Raw genomic sequence first — 15474 nt, forward strand, 5'->3', positions numbered from 1 at the left:
ACCGCTCCTGCTCGCCGAACCTCCGGCAGCCAGGGACATGCAGAGAGCCTCTGGGATCAAACAAAGGTGTGCCATGGAAAGGCCGGCAGCTCAGCTGGGCCGGGCCCGGCCGGGTTCTGGAGGAGCCCCAGGAGGGAGGCTGTCATTTTCCGGAACTGGGTTATGACCCACATATCACACAGAACATATTTACGCTCAAGAATTCTTGGTCGCTTATCGAACATTTCCATTTAACTGAACATCCTGTATTTTTATTTGCTAAATCTGGCAACCCGATCCTAAGACGGCTCAGCTTTCAAAGTTCTAACCTGATTTTCCAGAAAGGGAAGCGAGGGAGGAGAGGAGAGTGGAGAAAAGAAGAAACTCCCCATGGAAAGGGCCTGTGTGTGACTCACCAGCTGAGTAGGCAGGGCTGGGGGGGTACCCCGTGCCAATCCTGGCTCAGCCACCGACTTCCTGCGGGTTACCCTGGGCCGTGGCTGGGCCTCTCTGGGCTCCCAGGCTGGTGTCTGTGGCCTCCAGCCCCCATACGTTCATCACAGTTGGCCCAAGCACACCCTCCGTGGGCCAGACCCGGGTCTGGGAGAGGAGCCGGACTCCTGGGCCCTTGAGCAGCTGGCTGGAAGGTGGCACGTGGAGGATATAGATGTGAAAATGGAGCCGCATGATCCAGGAAGAGAGAATTTCCACTTCCCTCCTTCAAAGGGAGAGCTACTCTGTCCCCACTCGGCCCTGCACATGCCTTCTTCCTCTTCCTGGCACCAGTGGCCGCTGGGGGATCTGCGGGGGCTGCAGTGGTGGCCTCAGCTGTCGTGGCACTTCTCATAGACCCAACAGGGGTCCTGCCATCCTCAACGGGAAGCCCTCCACAAAGCCACGCTGTCTCTGGCAGCCCCCAGAATGCTGGGGGTGAGCTTCACGAGCCGTGAAATGTTCTGGGGGACTTGCTTCCCCGGGACCAGCAGGTTGGGTTGGATCAAGGCACGCTTGGGTCTCTCAGATGCCCACCTGCGTGCCCAGGGGCTTCAGATCACCCAGTGGGCTCAGGATGAGACAAGGTGGGAGTCTTCGAATGGCCAACCTAGGATGGTAGGCTTCATACTACCGCTTTTTACCAGCATGTGTGCGTGATGGGAAAAAGGGAAGGAGGGAATTTTATTTTGATGACTGGGGGCTAATCTAGAAGGCACCATTCTCCTCCACACAGCAGCCACGGCGCTTTAAAATATAATTTTGGGGGGCGCCGGGGTGGCTCAGTCATTAAGCGTCTGCCTTCTGCTCAGGTCATGATCCCGGGGTCCTGGGATCGAGCCCCGCATCGGGCTCCCTGCTCAGCGGGGAGCCTGCTTCTCCTTCTCCCACTCCCCCTGATTGTGTTCCCTCTCTCGCTGTGTCTCTCTCTGTCAAATAAATAAAATCTTTTAAAAAAATAAAAATAAAAATAAAATAAACATGGAGCATTTAGGCTATGTTTTAAAATATATATATATATATATATATAATTTCGTGGGGGCACCTGGGTGGCTCAGTCAGTTAAGCGACCAACTCTTGGTTTTGGCTCAGGTCATGTTCTCCACGGGTCCTGGGATCCAGCCCCGCATTGGGCTCCACGCTCAGCCGGGGAGTCTGTCTGTGGGTTCTCCCTCTCCCTCTGCCCCTCCCCCGGCTCTCTCTCTCTCAAGTAAATAAATAAATACATCTTAAAAAAAAAAGAATTTTTTTATTGTGGTAAAAATACAATAACGTGGAGGTGCCTGGGTGGCTCAGTTGGTTAAGCGTCTGCCCTCAGCTCAGGTCATGATCCCAGGGTCCTGGGATCGAGCCCTACATCGGGCTCCCTGCTCATTGGGGAGTCTGCTTCTGCCTATGCTCTCTGTCTGTCTGTCTTTTTTTTTTTTTAAAGATTTTATTTATTTATTTGAGAGAGAGAATGAGAGACAGAGAGCACGAGAGGGAAGAGGGTCAGAGGGAGAAGCAGACCCCCCCGCTGAGCAGGGAGCCCGATGCGGGACTCGATCCCGGAACTCCAGGATCATGACCTGAGCCGAAGGCAGTCGTTTAACCAACTGAGCCACGCAGGCGCCCTTTGTCTGTCTTAAATAAATAAATAAATAAATAAAATCTTTAAAAAAATATAGCATAACATTTACCATTGCGGTGCACAACTCAGTGGCATTAAGTACATTCCTGATGTTGTGTAACCATCACCACTATTCCTAGAACTTTTTCATCATCCCAAGCAGAAACTCTGTCCCCATTAAACAGTAATTCTCCCCTCTTCCTCCTCCCCTCCCAGCCCCTGGTAACCTCTAATCTGTTTACTGTCTCTGTGAATTTGCCTGTTCTCAATACCACATCCAAGTGGAACCATACCCTATCTGTCCTTTTCTGTCTGACTGCTTTCACATAGCATGTTTTCAAAGAACTCCCGTGTTGTAAGGTGTCATTCCCGCTTACGGCCAAATCATATTCCATTGTGTGGCTAGACTCTATTGCGCTTATCGATTCATCCGTGGGTGGACACTTGGGTTGTTTCTGCCTTCTGGCTACTGTGAATGATACCGCAAATGAACGTGGGTGTACAGATATCTGTTGTTTGAGTCCCTGCTTCCAATTCTTTAGGGTATATACCTAGAGCAGAACTGCTGGGTGACAAGGGACCGCTCTGCTATTCTCCACTAAAATTATACTTCTGCTCTATGCTTCCGGGTCACCAGATAATGTGGGGTTTTTCCAAAACTAGGCATAGGCATGAGTGATTAAACCATTGACGTTGGTGATTAATTCAATCTCTAGCCCCATCTCTTCCACGGGAGTCAGGACAGGGCCATCCTTAGGGGCTTTCCAAAAGCCACTTCATTATCATAAATTTAGGTGTGGTTGAAGGTTGTTACGAATAACAAAAGACACCTTTGTTGCTCTTATCAGAAAGTTCCAAGGATTGTAGGTGCTGGTATCAGGAATGCAGGTGAAAACCGAAATACATATTTTTTATTAGATGACAGTATCACATCGGGTCATATGACAATTCTGTGTTTAGCTTTTTGAGAGGTTGTTTCCCGCAGGAGTTGCACCATCATTTTACATTCCCACCAGCAATGCATAAAGGTTCCAGTTTCCCCACATGCTCGCCAACACTTGTTGTCCTGTTTTATTTTATTTTATTCTGTTTTATTTTTTTTTATAACAGCCATCCTAGTGTTACCCGTAACTGGGCTCGCCTCTTGGTGGGTGTCGAAAGACAACCGAGTCAAAGAATAGGAAAAGCAAGTGTTTTGCCTGCAACAAGTGAAGGACACTGGACCCATTTCCCAAAGTGGCGTCTCCTGGAGCCACAGAACTGGAAGTTTTAAGCTGGGCATGCATACAGATTCACAAAGGGGCTTGCGCAATGGGGAATTCAGCAAGGAATTGGGGCAAAAATCATCTTAAGGTGATCTGTCTGTCCAGGTCAAGGCACGAGGGCCAGCAAGGGTCGGCATCGCCAATTCTGCGCCTCCATTTGAGTTTTAATCTGGTAGAGATAAGTCAAGAATGTGTGTCAGGTCAATCTTTACTTTTGAATCAGCACTGGGAGCTTTACCACTGATTTATTGTCCCTGATATGATTAGGCTATCTCCTGGTCGGACAGTGGCAGTTTGTTCTTACATTCTTTTGTTCCCTTAAAAAATCATTATCTACCGGGGCCTATTCTGCAATTTGCAAGATATCCCCGGAAGTTCTGCAAGCAATATGCTTTGGGCAAATAGTGCTGGTCAGGCATAGATCATAAAGTGGCGGGAGTTAGGGGTCGTGGGCCCTAAAATGACGTATCTTATGTCAAGAAAGCCATGCCTATGGGTGCCTGGGTGGCTCAGTTGGTTAAGCACCTGCCTTCAGCTTAGGTCATGATCTCAGGGTCCTGAGGTCGAGCCCTGCATAGGGCTCCCTGCTCAGCAGGGAATCTGCTTCTCCCTCTCCCTCTCCTTCTGCCTCTCACCCCTGCTCGTGCTTGCTCTCTCTCTCTACTCTCAAAGAAATAAATAAAATCTTAAAAAAAAAAAAAGCCATGCCTCATCTTTCTTTTTTCCAGGGACCCCCTAACTCTTTCTGCTCACACTAGTGGGTGTGAAGTGGTAACTCGAGTGGTTTTGGTTTCTATTCCCCTAATGACTAATGATGTTGAATATCTCTTGTGCTTATTGGCCATTTGCATATCTTCTTTGGAGAAATGTCCACTTCAGCCCTTTGCCCATTATTTTTAACTGGGTTGTGTGTTTTCTGTTGTGTTCTGGAGAGTTGTAGGAATGCTTTATATTCTCACAGCAACCAGAGTGATTGATTGATGGATTGGTTTAAAGATTTTATTTATTTATTTGTCAGAGAGAGAGGGAACACAAGCAGGGGGAGCGGCAAGCAGAGGGAGAAGCAGGCTCCCTGCTGAGCAGGAATCCTGATGCAAGACTCGATTCCAGGACCCTGGGATCATGACCTGAGTCGACGGCAGATGCCTAACCGACTGAGCTACCCAGGCGCCCCTATGAATGCTTGTTTAATGACCAGATGAGCCAATGAACTGTCTCTCCAAAGGGCTCATGGCCTTTTGGGAAGACACGGTCGTCACTTCGATCTCCTGCCCTTGAGGTCATGTCTCACAGATCTACTGAAGACACAGCAGGTAACTCCCCTAAGCTCTGCAGTCCCTTCCCTGTTTCCAGATTTTCTTCAAACTCTTCTCTTCCTTTGGACCCAGGGAACCACAGTGCTGAGGCCCTGAGGATGCCCTGAGGATGCCCAAGGTCCCGGAGCAGAGGAAGCCCCTCACCTAATGGGTGTTGTGAGTGTGTGAGCTCACCCAGAGCACTAGGAGCACCTCTTTCTCTTTAAAAAAAAAAATATATATATATATCTTTTACTAAGTAAACTCTATGCCCACTTGGGGCTCGAACCCATGACCCTATGATCAAGAGTCACATGATCTCCGGGCTGAGCCAGCCAGGGGCCCCTAGGAGCATCTCTTTTGATAAGAGGTGGGGCAGTAGCAAAAGAGAGAGAGAGAAGGAAAGAACCAGAAGCAAAGGAGATAGAAGCAGACTGCGGCCGCAGGGCGGGCCAACTACAGGACTGCACAGGAGGGCAGAGCAGGGAAAGCTCATTGGGAAGGACATCAGAGACCAAAAAAAAAAAAGACTTCAACAACCTCCTGAGTGGGAGAAAATATTTGCAAATCATATGTCTGATAAGGGATTAGTATCCAAAATATCTAAAGAACTCATACAGCTCAATAGCAAAAAATCCAATTAAAAAAAGTGGGCAGAGTGGGGCGCCTGGGTGGCTCAGTCGTTAAGCGTCTGCCTTCGGCTCAGGTCATGATCCTGGGGTCCTGGGATCGAGCCCGGCATTGGGCTCCCTGCTCAGCGGGAAGCCTGCTTCTCCCTCTCCCACTCCCCCTGCTTGTGTTCCCTCTCTCGCTTTGTCTCTGTCAAATAAATAAATAAAATCTTTAAAAAAAAAAAATGAGGGGCACCTGGGTGGCTCAGTCGTTAAGCGTCTGCCTTCGGCTCGGGTCATGATCCCAGGGTCCTGGGATCAAGCCCCACGTCCGGCTCCTGGCTTGGCGGGGAGCCTGCTTCTCCCTCTCCCTCTGCCTCTCCCCCTGCTCATGCTCTCGCTCTCTCTGTATCTGTGTCTCAAATGAATAAATAAAATCTTTAAAAAAAAAAAAATGGGCAGAGGATCCGAACAGACTTCATAGCATTACGTGTGCAAGGCTACAGAGAACAAAAGAACATTCTTCTTGCTGGGGGATATTTAGGAGATATTAGGAGCTCGTGTTTTAGGCCAGGTGTTCAATATCTTTTTCAGGGGACGATGGCGCAGGGTGTTGAGAGCACCTGGGGTCTGAGAACACCTACTGGGTTGGGACGGCCTCCGGAGGACCTTCCCACTGGATCATAAGGCAGGACAGACCCTTGTCAGGCAAAGGAAAGGGGAAGGGTCCGTGAGGCAGAAGGCCTGGGCAGAGGTGTGGGGTGAGAGGCTCTAGAGTGTTCTGAGGACAGTGAGGACATGGTTTGTTTGGAGCCCAAGGCACACCGGGAGATAGGAAGGTGTTGGGGGCTAGGCCTTGGATGCCGGGGAGCGGGGAGGCCTGTGGCTTTCCTCCTGGGGCAGCAGAGGCCGGAAGAGGCGAGCATGAGCACGGACGGCGCATGCTCAGATCTGTGGCTGAGCTCGCTCCTTGATGCTGCATTTTCTTTTGCCAGAAGCCAATTTCTGAATATCTGCAAGCCAAGCACTGCACTGCAATTGGGGATTGTGACACCTTCTCTAATTAAGAAGTTTTTAAGTGTGCGTGAGTGTGCGTCTGCATGCACGTATGTGTGCGAGTCTATCTGTGAGTGTGCATATGTGAGTACGTGCATGTTTGGGCCAGTGTGAGTGTGACCATGTGTTGTGTGTACGTGCACGTGCATGAGTGTGAATGTGTGTGTATGTGTGTGACTGTGTCTGCTTGTGTGTTGTGTGTGTGCATGCGCGTGCATGAGTGTATGTTTGTGAGCATATGTGTGAGTGTGACTACGTATGTGCGGGTGGGTGTGATTGTGTGTTGTGAGTGTGCATGTGTGTGTGTCATGAGACCGTGTGTGTGTGTGTGACTGTGTATGTGTGAGTGTGTGGCTGTGTATACGTGTGTGTGTGTGTGTCCCTCCAGTCCTGGCCTCCTGTTGATGTCCCTTTCCTGCAGTGTCTGCTCTGAGCAAGCCCGAACTAGCTGGTACTCATTTCTTCCTTTTCAAATGAACCTGTGTTCTTTAAACAAGGGGAAAACCGGAAGAGAAGCTTCCCCCAGCCTGAAGGTGCCGCTGCTTTCCCATTCCGTCCAGGAAGGGAAATTGGGTACAGGATCCACCCTGGGGTGGATCTGGTGGCTCGAATCTTTGCCTTTTTTTTTTTTTAAGCACTTTCCCCCCACCCCCCAAGTTTATTTATTTCTTTATTTAAGTAATCGCTACACCCACCATGGGGCTCGAACTCATGATCTGGAGGTCAAGAGTTGCAGGTTCCTCTGACTGAGCCAGCCAGGCGCCCCTTGAATCTTTGCTTTGAATCCTGGCTTGCTGCTTAGTTTTTCCTGGTTGTGTAACCCCGGATCTAGCCCTTGATCTTTCTGAACCTCAGCTTCTTCATCCGTGGAAGGAAGGAACGCTGTTTACTTGGCAGGGCTGTGAGGATTAACAGTATACAGGGAGTCTTGCCTAATGGCTGTGACATTGTAAACATTTGGTACACAGTAGCGTTTGGACCATAATCTGCAAAAGTGTGAGCAACGCAGAGTGCTTTTGGGGCCCCTTGGAGCCGCCTCCTCTGCCTCTCTGGCCCCTAACATTTCTCCTGAATCCTATCCCCTGCATCAGGTGGGCTGTTTCAGGGACATGGGTGTGAAATCTAGGGCTTCTGGAGTCCAAACACTTGACCAGAAATAAACAAAGCAAGCTTTAATGGTGAAGGAGCCGGCAGAGGCACCTGTCATGGTTCCCCCATAAGGGATTCTGGGTGTGGAGGCAAGGCCGGGGGGCAAGATGACTGGAATCACGTGGAAGGAGGACGGAGAGCTAAGGGATCATGCAGGTTCTGCTCCCAGGAGGGGTGAGTGAGTGTGATTGATTCATGCATCCAGGCGGCTCCCAGTGAGCAGAACGCCCGTCCCGGGCTCTGGGGTAAGTACTCGGGCACGAGTGAGCCCGCTCGACACCATCTCTGCCATCATAAAGCAGGGAAGACAGCCGGAAAATGACTGCCCAAAGAATTAATTAGGACACACGGCAGTAGTAACGTGATTCTACAAAAAGGAGATGAAACGTAAAAATTATGGGGTGGGCGGGCGCCTGGGTGGCTCAGTTGGTTAAGCGACTGCCTTCGGCTCAGGTCATGATCCTGGAGTCCCGGGATCGGGTCCCGCATCGGGCTCCCTGCTCAGCAGGGAGTCTGCTTCTCCCTCTGACCCTCCTCCCTCTCATGCTCTCTGTCTCTCATTCTCTCTCTCGCAAATAAATAAAATCTTAAAAAAAAAAAAAAATTATGGGGTGGGGGGCATCTGCTTTAGACTGGGTGTTCTGGAAAGGCCTCTCTGAGGAGGGGACATTTCAGTGAAAGGTAAAATAAGAAAGAGGTACCACTCTGAGTAGGGAAGGAAGGGAGGTCGTTTTGAGGAAATGGAAGAAGGACCCCCAACCCCATATGCAGGCAGCCCTGAGGTTGACCTCTGAGGGGCACAGGGAAGAGGCCAGATCATGCAGAGAGTCTTAGGGTCTTTGGGTCCTGTTTTAATCCACACCCCAGCTTCTTCCCACATCCCCACTTGGTATCCTCAGACATTACCCAGGACATTGCCGACAAGAGTGGTGCATCCTGAGAGCCGCCTGCCCTGAGACTCACCAGCCTCCAGCCCTGCTCCTCCACTGACCTTGTGCCTCAGTTTCCCCACTGAAAAATCATTAATATTTTTCCAAAGACCATCCCCCTTTCATTGGGCCACTACATGAAGCATTAAGAAAAAAAAAAAAAGGCTACTTTTTCTCTCCATCTTTTCTCCTCTTCTCTGACTGGGCTAGGTGGACAGGAGGAGACTGCATCATGGGGCTCAGTAAACAACCCTTAATAATTTTTTAAAATTTATTTTTATTTTGGGGGTGCCTGGGTGGTGCAGTGGGTTAAGGGCCTGACCTTTGGTTTTGGCTCCGGTCGTGATCTCAGGCTGGTGAGGTCAAGCCCCACAGCAGGCTCCATGCTCAGCGCAGAGTCTGCTTGAGATTCTCTCTCCCTCTCCTGCTGCCCCTCCCGGGCGTGCGCTGTCTCTTTTAAGATTTTATTTATTTGACAGAGAGAGACACAGCGAGAGAGGGAACACAAGCAGGGGGAGTGGGAGAGGGAGAAGCAGGCTTCCCCGCGGAGCAGGGAGCCGATGCGGGGCTCGATCCCAGGACTCTGGGATCATGACCTGAGCCGAAGGCAGACACTTAAAGACTGAGCCACCCAGGTGCCCCTAAATAAATAAATCTTTAAAAAAAAATTTTATGTAATCTCTATGCCCAACATGGGGCTTGAACTCACAACCCTGAGGTCAAGCGTCACATGCTCTAGGGACTGAGCCAGCCAGGTGCTCCATAAAGTCTTGACCCCTTAAAGGAGGACCCTGCCACCGGAGCTCAGGATCACCCTCTTCTTTATAGCAGAAGGGACGCACCTGGGTGGTGAGGGAGCATGGCTGCAGGGGAGCTGGTGCCTGAGAGCTGCCCCTCCCTTGCCTCCCCTCCCGCCTCACCCTAGCTTTGTCCCTGCGCTGATTATTGCTTTATTACTGTTTTCAGTCAGATATAATTCCGGCATTTTCTACAATCTTGATCTTTTCACTGATACCAGCTTTTTGTACAAAGATTTGTATGTAAAATGATTATGTACTCACCAGAATACATTCCCCAGCAATTAGAATGTTTAAGATGCAGCTCCTAACACTCCTTCAGCACATTCCTCATTTATTACTTTTGAAAATGTTTTGTGGTTGTTTTTTTTGTTGTTGGTTTTTTTTTTTTTTTTGGTGGATGTGTTTACAAATCCAGTAACAATCCTCATTTAGAGTTGCAAAACACGAAGCCATTTTGAACCCAGACAGATGGCAGCTAAATGAACTTTAATTAAAGAATGAGTGCTTTGAATCAAATCACTTTAAAAAGTACAGTACACTGAAATTCTGGAGAGGTTGCATAAACAGCATCTGGGCTCTTCTGCAGGAAGAAGGCCTGCCTGCGGGAAAGAGGAAGGCATCCCCATCGGATCCGGGCTGGGCGAGCACCGCGGGCAAAGCGAAGGGGGGCGGGCGGCCCAGCGGCCCCCAAACGCGCCCTCTGCCCTCGGCCCGGACACACCGTCCAGAGCGCAGAGCTCCCGAGACGGGCTGGAACGGACACAGGCCACCTCTGGGTTCAAGGGCTTTGCCTTGGGGGGTGTGTGTGTGTGGGGGGGAGTGTCCCCCTTCTGTTTTCGTGCGATGGGGTGGGGCCCCAAGGCGCAAGGCTTTGCTGCACCACCGGCCTCATTGCACGCGTCGGCACAGCGCGAGCGCAGGCAGACAGACAGACGGCGGAGGCTCGCGGGCCGCAGTGCCCGGCTTCCCGGGCCCTCCCCGGGCGCCCCGCCTCCCGCGCAGACGCCCGCGGGGCAGGAGCCACTTCCGGCCGCGGCCGCGGGTCTGGGCGGGGGCGGCGGCTCGTCTCTGGGCAATCGAGAGGCGCCAGCGGCCCCGGAGCGGGCTGTTGGGGGCTGCGGGGGGCCGGGCCCGGGGACGCGGTGGAGAAGGAAGGGGACGGGCGGTGGGGTGAGGGGCAGGGGAGGGGACGGAGGGGAAGAGCCCGGAGCGCCGGGCTGGAGACGTTTGCACTCAGTGCTGGGGGGCAGGAAAAGCACCCGAGGCGTCTAATCCGGGGGAGACGGGATTAGATCAGGGGAGCTTGGCCTCCAGGAGCGGGGGCTGAAGGCCAGGTGGTAGCTGCCAGATTGTCTTCGATTTCAGAGTTTCTGCCTTAAGGGCGGTGATGAATGGCGGGGGCGCCCCAGCTCCGATCCTGGAAAGGGGCAGGGGTCTGCAGGTGGGGTGGAGGGTCCTGGTGGGTCCCGGGGCCCCTGGGATGGGGGAGGGAGGTGGTGGCAGCAGAAAGGAGCAGTTGGGGCGCTGTGTGCCAGCCTTGTGGCTTCTGGCTTCTGGCATCGTTCCAGGAGGAAGCGGAGTCCGGAAGGCTGGCCTGGGGCCTTCCCTCCCGGCTCTGGGCACCGGGCTGATCCCACCGGTTGGCAGAAGCTCCCGGCCTGTTTTGATCGTGTAATTAGCTGAGTCAGGACTCAGAGCGCCTCCGAGTCCTGGGCCTGCTTCTGGCCCTTGACTAGACCCTGTGGTCACCGTGACCCCTCCTTGCCCCAGCGCTCCTGTCCATTTGACTTCCAAGTCCTGTTGGCTGACCTCCTTGTTATTCTCCACCTGGCTGGGCCCTGGGCCAGCTCTTCTGGAACAATTACAGGAGCCTCCCTGTGGTCTAGCAGCTTCTCCTTCGGGAGGCAGGCCCTTCTATAATGCAGATCCGGTGGTGCCCCCCTATCCCCCAGGCCTTACACACTTCCACAAGGCCGGTGAAAAAAGGGATGCGGGCCAGCCCCAGGGTGCACGGCTCAGCCCTCAGCCCAGAGAACCCAGGCTGCATTTCTGCCCCACTCACCCCTTCAGCTGGGCTCTGCGCAGCCCGCTGAGCATCCTCACCGAGCGCTAATCTCACCTCCAGCCACTCCCTGTTCCTGGAACACCCAGTCTCGGGCAGCCTCCCAGCCTTGGCACAAGTGACTCTCCTAGATCATGGTCCTGTCCTCCCCGTCCCACTTTGCCCTGCCAACCCCAACTGTGCTCTTCAAGTCTCCGCTTCAGAGATGGTTCTAGATTCGGTGCTGCCTTGTGCTCCCAGGGCACCCTGCCTCCCCCGCCTCAGTGAACGGGGCCACTGCCCACTGTCGGGCCCTCTTGACCTGTCCTTCTGCCTTCAATCTTACCCCTTCCTTCATCTTCTCACCTGCCACCAAAGTGGCCTTGCTGAAACACAGCTGTGACCCATCACTCTGCTCAGATGCCCTTGAGCTCTATCAAAAATCCGCCCCACCCCTCCGGGCCCAATCCAGAGCCCCTCGGCCAGGGTGCCTTCTCTCCAGCCACGGAGAGTCCAGGCTTGATGATCACACTTAACACTTGAGACGTCCCCTGCTAATTCACCAAGACAGCCCCCTTCCACCCTGTGCGTTCCCTGAGGCCAGGGGGTCAGTCTGCCACCTGGCCTTCCGTGCCACCTCACTGGGAGGCCACGCGGCCCCAGCGGCAGAGAAATGAGAGAAGTCTGTCCCCAGACAGCAGGGCCCAGCAGTCAGGGACATGGCCTCTGCTCTGGCAAGGAAGGAGGACCTTGGCAGGCCGTCTGAGCCGGGTTTCCTGACCTCATCCCAGTGACAGTTGTAGTTGTAATTCCAAACGAGAATACGCAGAAGTTATGAGCAAGGGCCAGGCTTTTTTTTTTTTTTTTTTTACTTATTTAAAAAGGCCTTGGTGGCAGGAATATAGTGTAAAAATCATTGGAAAAACTAAAAGGCATCGATACATATCCGAATATACACTTTGTACATAAATTACATTTCCTTTAGTCTTTCTGAGTGAGGTCCTGATTCAGCACTGAGGTCTAGTAATTCAGAGGTCCCGGGAGCTGCACGTTCAGGCCGGCATAGTCCACCATGTACATTGGCCATTGCTAGAGAGAGGGGGACAAACGGTCTGGGTTAGGACTCCAGGTGACATGGAAAGACCGCCAGACCACTTAGCAATGCTTTCTGAAGGGCATTCTCAGATGCGATTCATTTTGAGGCACTGAAGGTCCAGAGAGGGGAACATGACCTGTCCAAGGTCACGCAGTTCACTGATGGCCATGGAGCCTGGGCTCAGGCCTTCTGACCTGTTCCCACCTATGTCCCAGGGGCTATTCATGTGGACCAGACAAAATTGAGGAGTGGCTCAGAACAGGTAGTCATCCCCACAAACTCAGCCCCCTCCGGGCCTTATGCCCCAGAAAGTCTGTCCCCCTCCCTCCAGGCCGCCTCTGCCTGGCCCACAAGGCCTTCCACACTTCCGCAAGGCTCTTGGATGCGGGAAGAGCTAGGGACCCCGTGTACGCACTCCTAGGTGGGGAGAAAGGTACGGCCTGAACTTTTGGGTTTTTTTTCCAGGAAGCGGTTAAAGGGGGGCACGGTCAAACGATAAATCCCCAAATCATTTTCAAAGGTGCTCCAATATTCTCCCCACAGGACTCAGGATTTCAAAGCTAGTATTTTGAAGTCAGAAAGAACTGTCATGCGTGTGTGCCCCTCATGGGGTTTTCCTCTTGGATGGGAGAGAACCCAGGCCAACCACATGGCGGGACGGGAGGAGGCTGCAGGTGGGTCCTCCATCCACGGCTGACCACAGTGAGGCCACCACCAATTAGCCGCTGACCCCTACTTCCCTCCTCCACACCCTGCGGGCAACACCTACACCTCACAGGGCTGTGGTGGGGCCCGGAGCTCGTGAGGTGAGTGCAGAGATTAACCTAGCCTCTGACAGCCCGGGAACCGAGAGTCTGTCTGCTCGGGGTCCTGTTCTGGCACCGCCCAGGGGAGCCCCCTACCCTCTCCCGGGCTCCCGCTTGCCCACCTGCCCAGCGGAGGTGTGACTTCCTGGCCCGGGGGCTCGTGAGCAGCCGATGACAGGGCTGGACTATCTCTTGAGGAGATCGGGCAGACGTGTCTGCAGCCCTGAGGCTGCAGAGCCCCACTCAGGGCCCAGTGCCTCCCTGCACCCCAAACCCGCGCCCCAGAGCAGACAGCCCTGCCCGCGTGCGGGGTGAAGGCCAAAGAGCCGAGCGGTCAGGTCCGGATCTGTGCAACTTTACCACGAGTGAGATCTGGTTGGTGGACGCCACGGACTCCGGGTTAGAGGATGAGGAGGAGGAAGACGAGGAGGAGGAGGAGAAGGAGTTCCCTTCGGAGACCCGCTTTCTCTTGCGCTTGGGAATGCCGCTGTCTTTGGCTGGGGGAGAAGAGGTTGCTGCTGGGTCTCGGCTTCGAACCCCTCGGGAGAAGGCTTTTGTTTTCAGGTTTCAAGCCCCCTTCTCGGCATTCAAGGCTCCAGACCCCCCCAGACCAACCCCCTCTCCCCCGCCAGCAGCCGAGGCCAGCCCTCCAACCTCTGTCCTTAACCAGGCCCCACAGCCCCGTGGCTCTCCTCCCTGCCTTTGCTAACATGAGCCTCACCCCCCAGGTGTGCCCCCCGAGCGGGCTCAGTTCAGGCCCATGTCCTCCTTATGCCATCCCCAGACCATCCAGCCTGTGGGGGCCGGCCTCCCCAGAACTCCCAGGGCCCGGCATTCTGCAGTGAAGGGCTCGGCCTCGGGCCCTGGAGAAAGTCACTTCAAGTCACTCGGACTTGTGCCTTCATTTCCTTGTGAGTGAAATGTTGAGGGGGACCCAGGCTCCCGTGGGTAATATGCCTGGGCCCCCAGAAATACTCAGCAACTGAGAGCTGGTATCCATATTGTCGCTACTGTTAACTGTGGATGTGTGATGACCCCAACCTGAGAATGCTGACAGATGACAGTTCACAGCACGCAGTGTCCCCGGGGAAAGAGACTCAGGTTTATAGTCAGAAGTCCCAGATTCCAATTCCCATTACTGCCAACCCTTGCTGTGTGACCCCGGGCAAATCAATTAACCTCTCTGAGCCAAATGGGGAAAACCGTGTGATGTGAGACTCAAAGGAGGTTACTGTGTATGAAAGAGCCCAGCACCCAGCCCAGCACATTGCAGGACTCAGCCGGGGTTCTGTTGCTGCAGAATTAAATTGATAGGAATATATGAGACTTAGAAAAAAGATCTGCAACCGTGCACCACACAAGTAGGGTTTGGTGCTTGACTGAGCAGGCCAGGTCACTGAGTAGAAACCAGACTGGGTGACAATCACATGGCATGAGGGCTGGCTGAGCCCATGAGGTGGCTGTTTGTCCAGCTGATGAAGAAAAATCAGAGGCTGGGGGTCTGTGACTACGGCATAAACAGACATCCTGGGAAACAGAAGATTCTGGGGGCGGAAGGAGCTCGGCCAGAGAAAAGGGATTTTTGTAGGGGGCCCCACATGAACAGGAAGGCAGAGGTGCTGGCCCAAGGTCACAGCCAACCCGGGGTCACTGGAAGACCCTAAAGATGGCCATGGTGGGAGGGAGTGGTGGATGCAAGTCATGGCGTCCGCCCTCTGAGCATCTGTCCTAAACTCTCCTCCCGACGCCTCGGCAGGGCCTTCTGCATCTCTGCCTTCGACCTGGGAACAGCTCCCAAACCTGTCACCTCCCTACCCGCGAATCTGGTGCCTCACCTGGCCCCCGTGATCAGCACAGGACAGAGGGAGGTGGCTCCTGGCTGGGCTGTGCCACCCTAGGCCGTGCCGTTCCAGGGGGACCTGGACCCAGCTGGAGTTGGGGCCTCAGGTCTCAGGCCAGGATGGGGGCCCATCACGGTCCCCACTAAGCACTTGCTGGGCCTGCAGTTCGGATGGATGGCTTGAGGTGGCCACCAACCTCCCACGTGGCCCCGCCAAGCCCCTTTCCCTCTCTGGGCCTCAGTTTCCCAGCTGCACAATGTGGTTGGGACTAGATCTGTGTATTTTAATCAGCGGCGCGCCTCCCAATCACTCTGAGGAACCTTCCGCCGTTTCTACGGTGCATCTTCTCAGGCAGAACCATGGCACCAGATGGTCTCCCAGCTTCCTGTGCACTCAGGGTTCTAAGAGACAGTGTCTGGTGCCGTGTGTGCCCTGCAAATGCAGGCAGAATGGTGGGGTACCCCCCCCACCGGCCCCAGCCAGTCTCGGCCATGCGGCCTGCCTC

The 15474-nt window shown here is 53.6% G+C and overlaps 1 protein-coding gene across 7 annotated transcripts in view; it reads right to left on the bottom strand.

The window, feature by feature from the left end:
• Nucleotides 1-12071: 12071 nt before the first annotated feature.
• The window catches only part of GTF2IRD1 (GTF2I repeat domain containing 1), a 103067-nt gene continuing 99664 nt past the window's right edge, over nucleotides 12072-15474 (bottom strand). For 5 of the 7 annotated variants that reach the window (XM_081819599.1, XM_081819598.1, XM_081819597.1 and 2 more), the window contains 2 exons: nucleotides 13489-13625; nucleotides 12072-12315 (listed from right to left, as the gene is read on the bottom strand). In XM_081819599.1, the coding sequence (XP_081675725.1) occupies nucleotides 12247-12315; nucleotides 13489-13625 (206 nt within the window). In that variant the 3' untranslated portion in view covers nucleotides 12072-12246. The remainder of the gene's footprint in view (nucleotides 12316-13488; nucleotides 13626-15474) is intronic. The other 2 variants (XM_081819596.1, XM_081819600.1) reach the window with 1 other exon arrangement.

The sequence above is a fragment of the Leptonychotes weddellii genome, chromosome 5, assembly GCF_054177405.1.
Source record: "Leptonychotes weddellii isolate Sample4059 chromosome 5, ASM5417740v2, whole genome shotgun sequence".
NCBI lineage: Eukaryota > Metazoa > Chordata > Mammalia > Carnivora > Phocidae > Leptonychotes > Leptonychotes weddellii.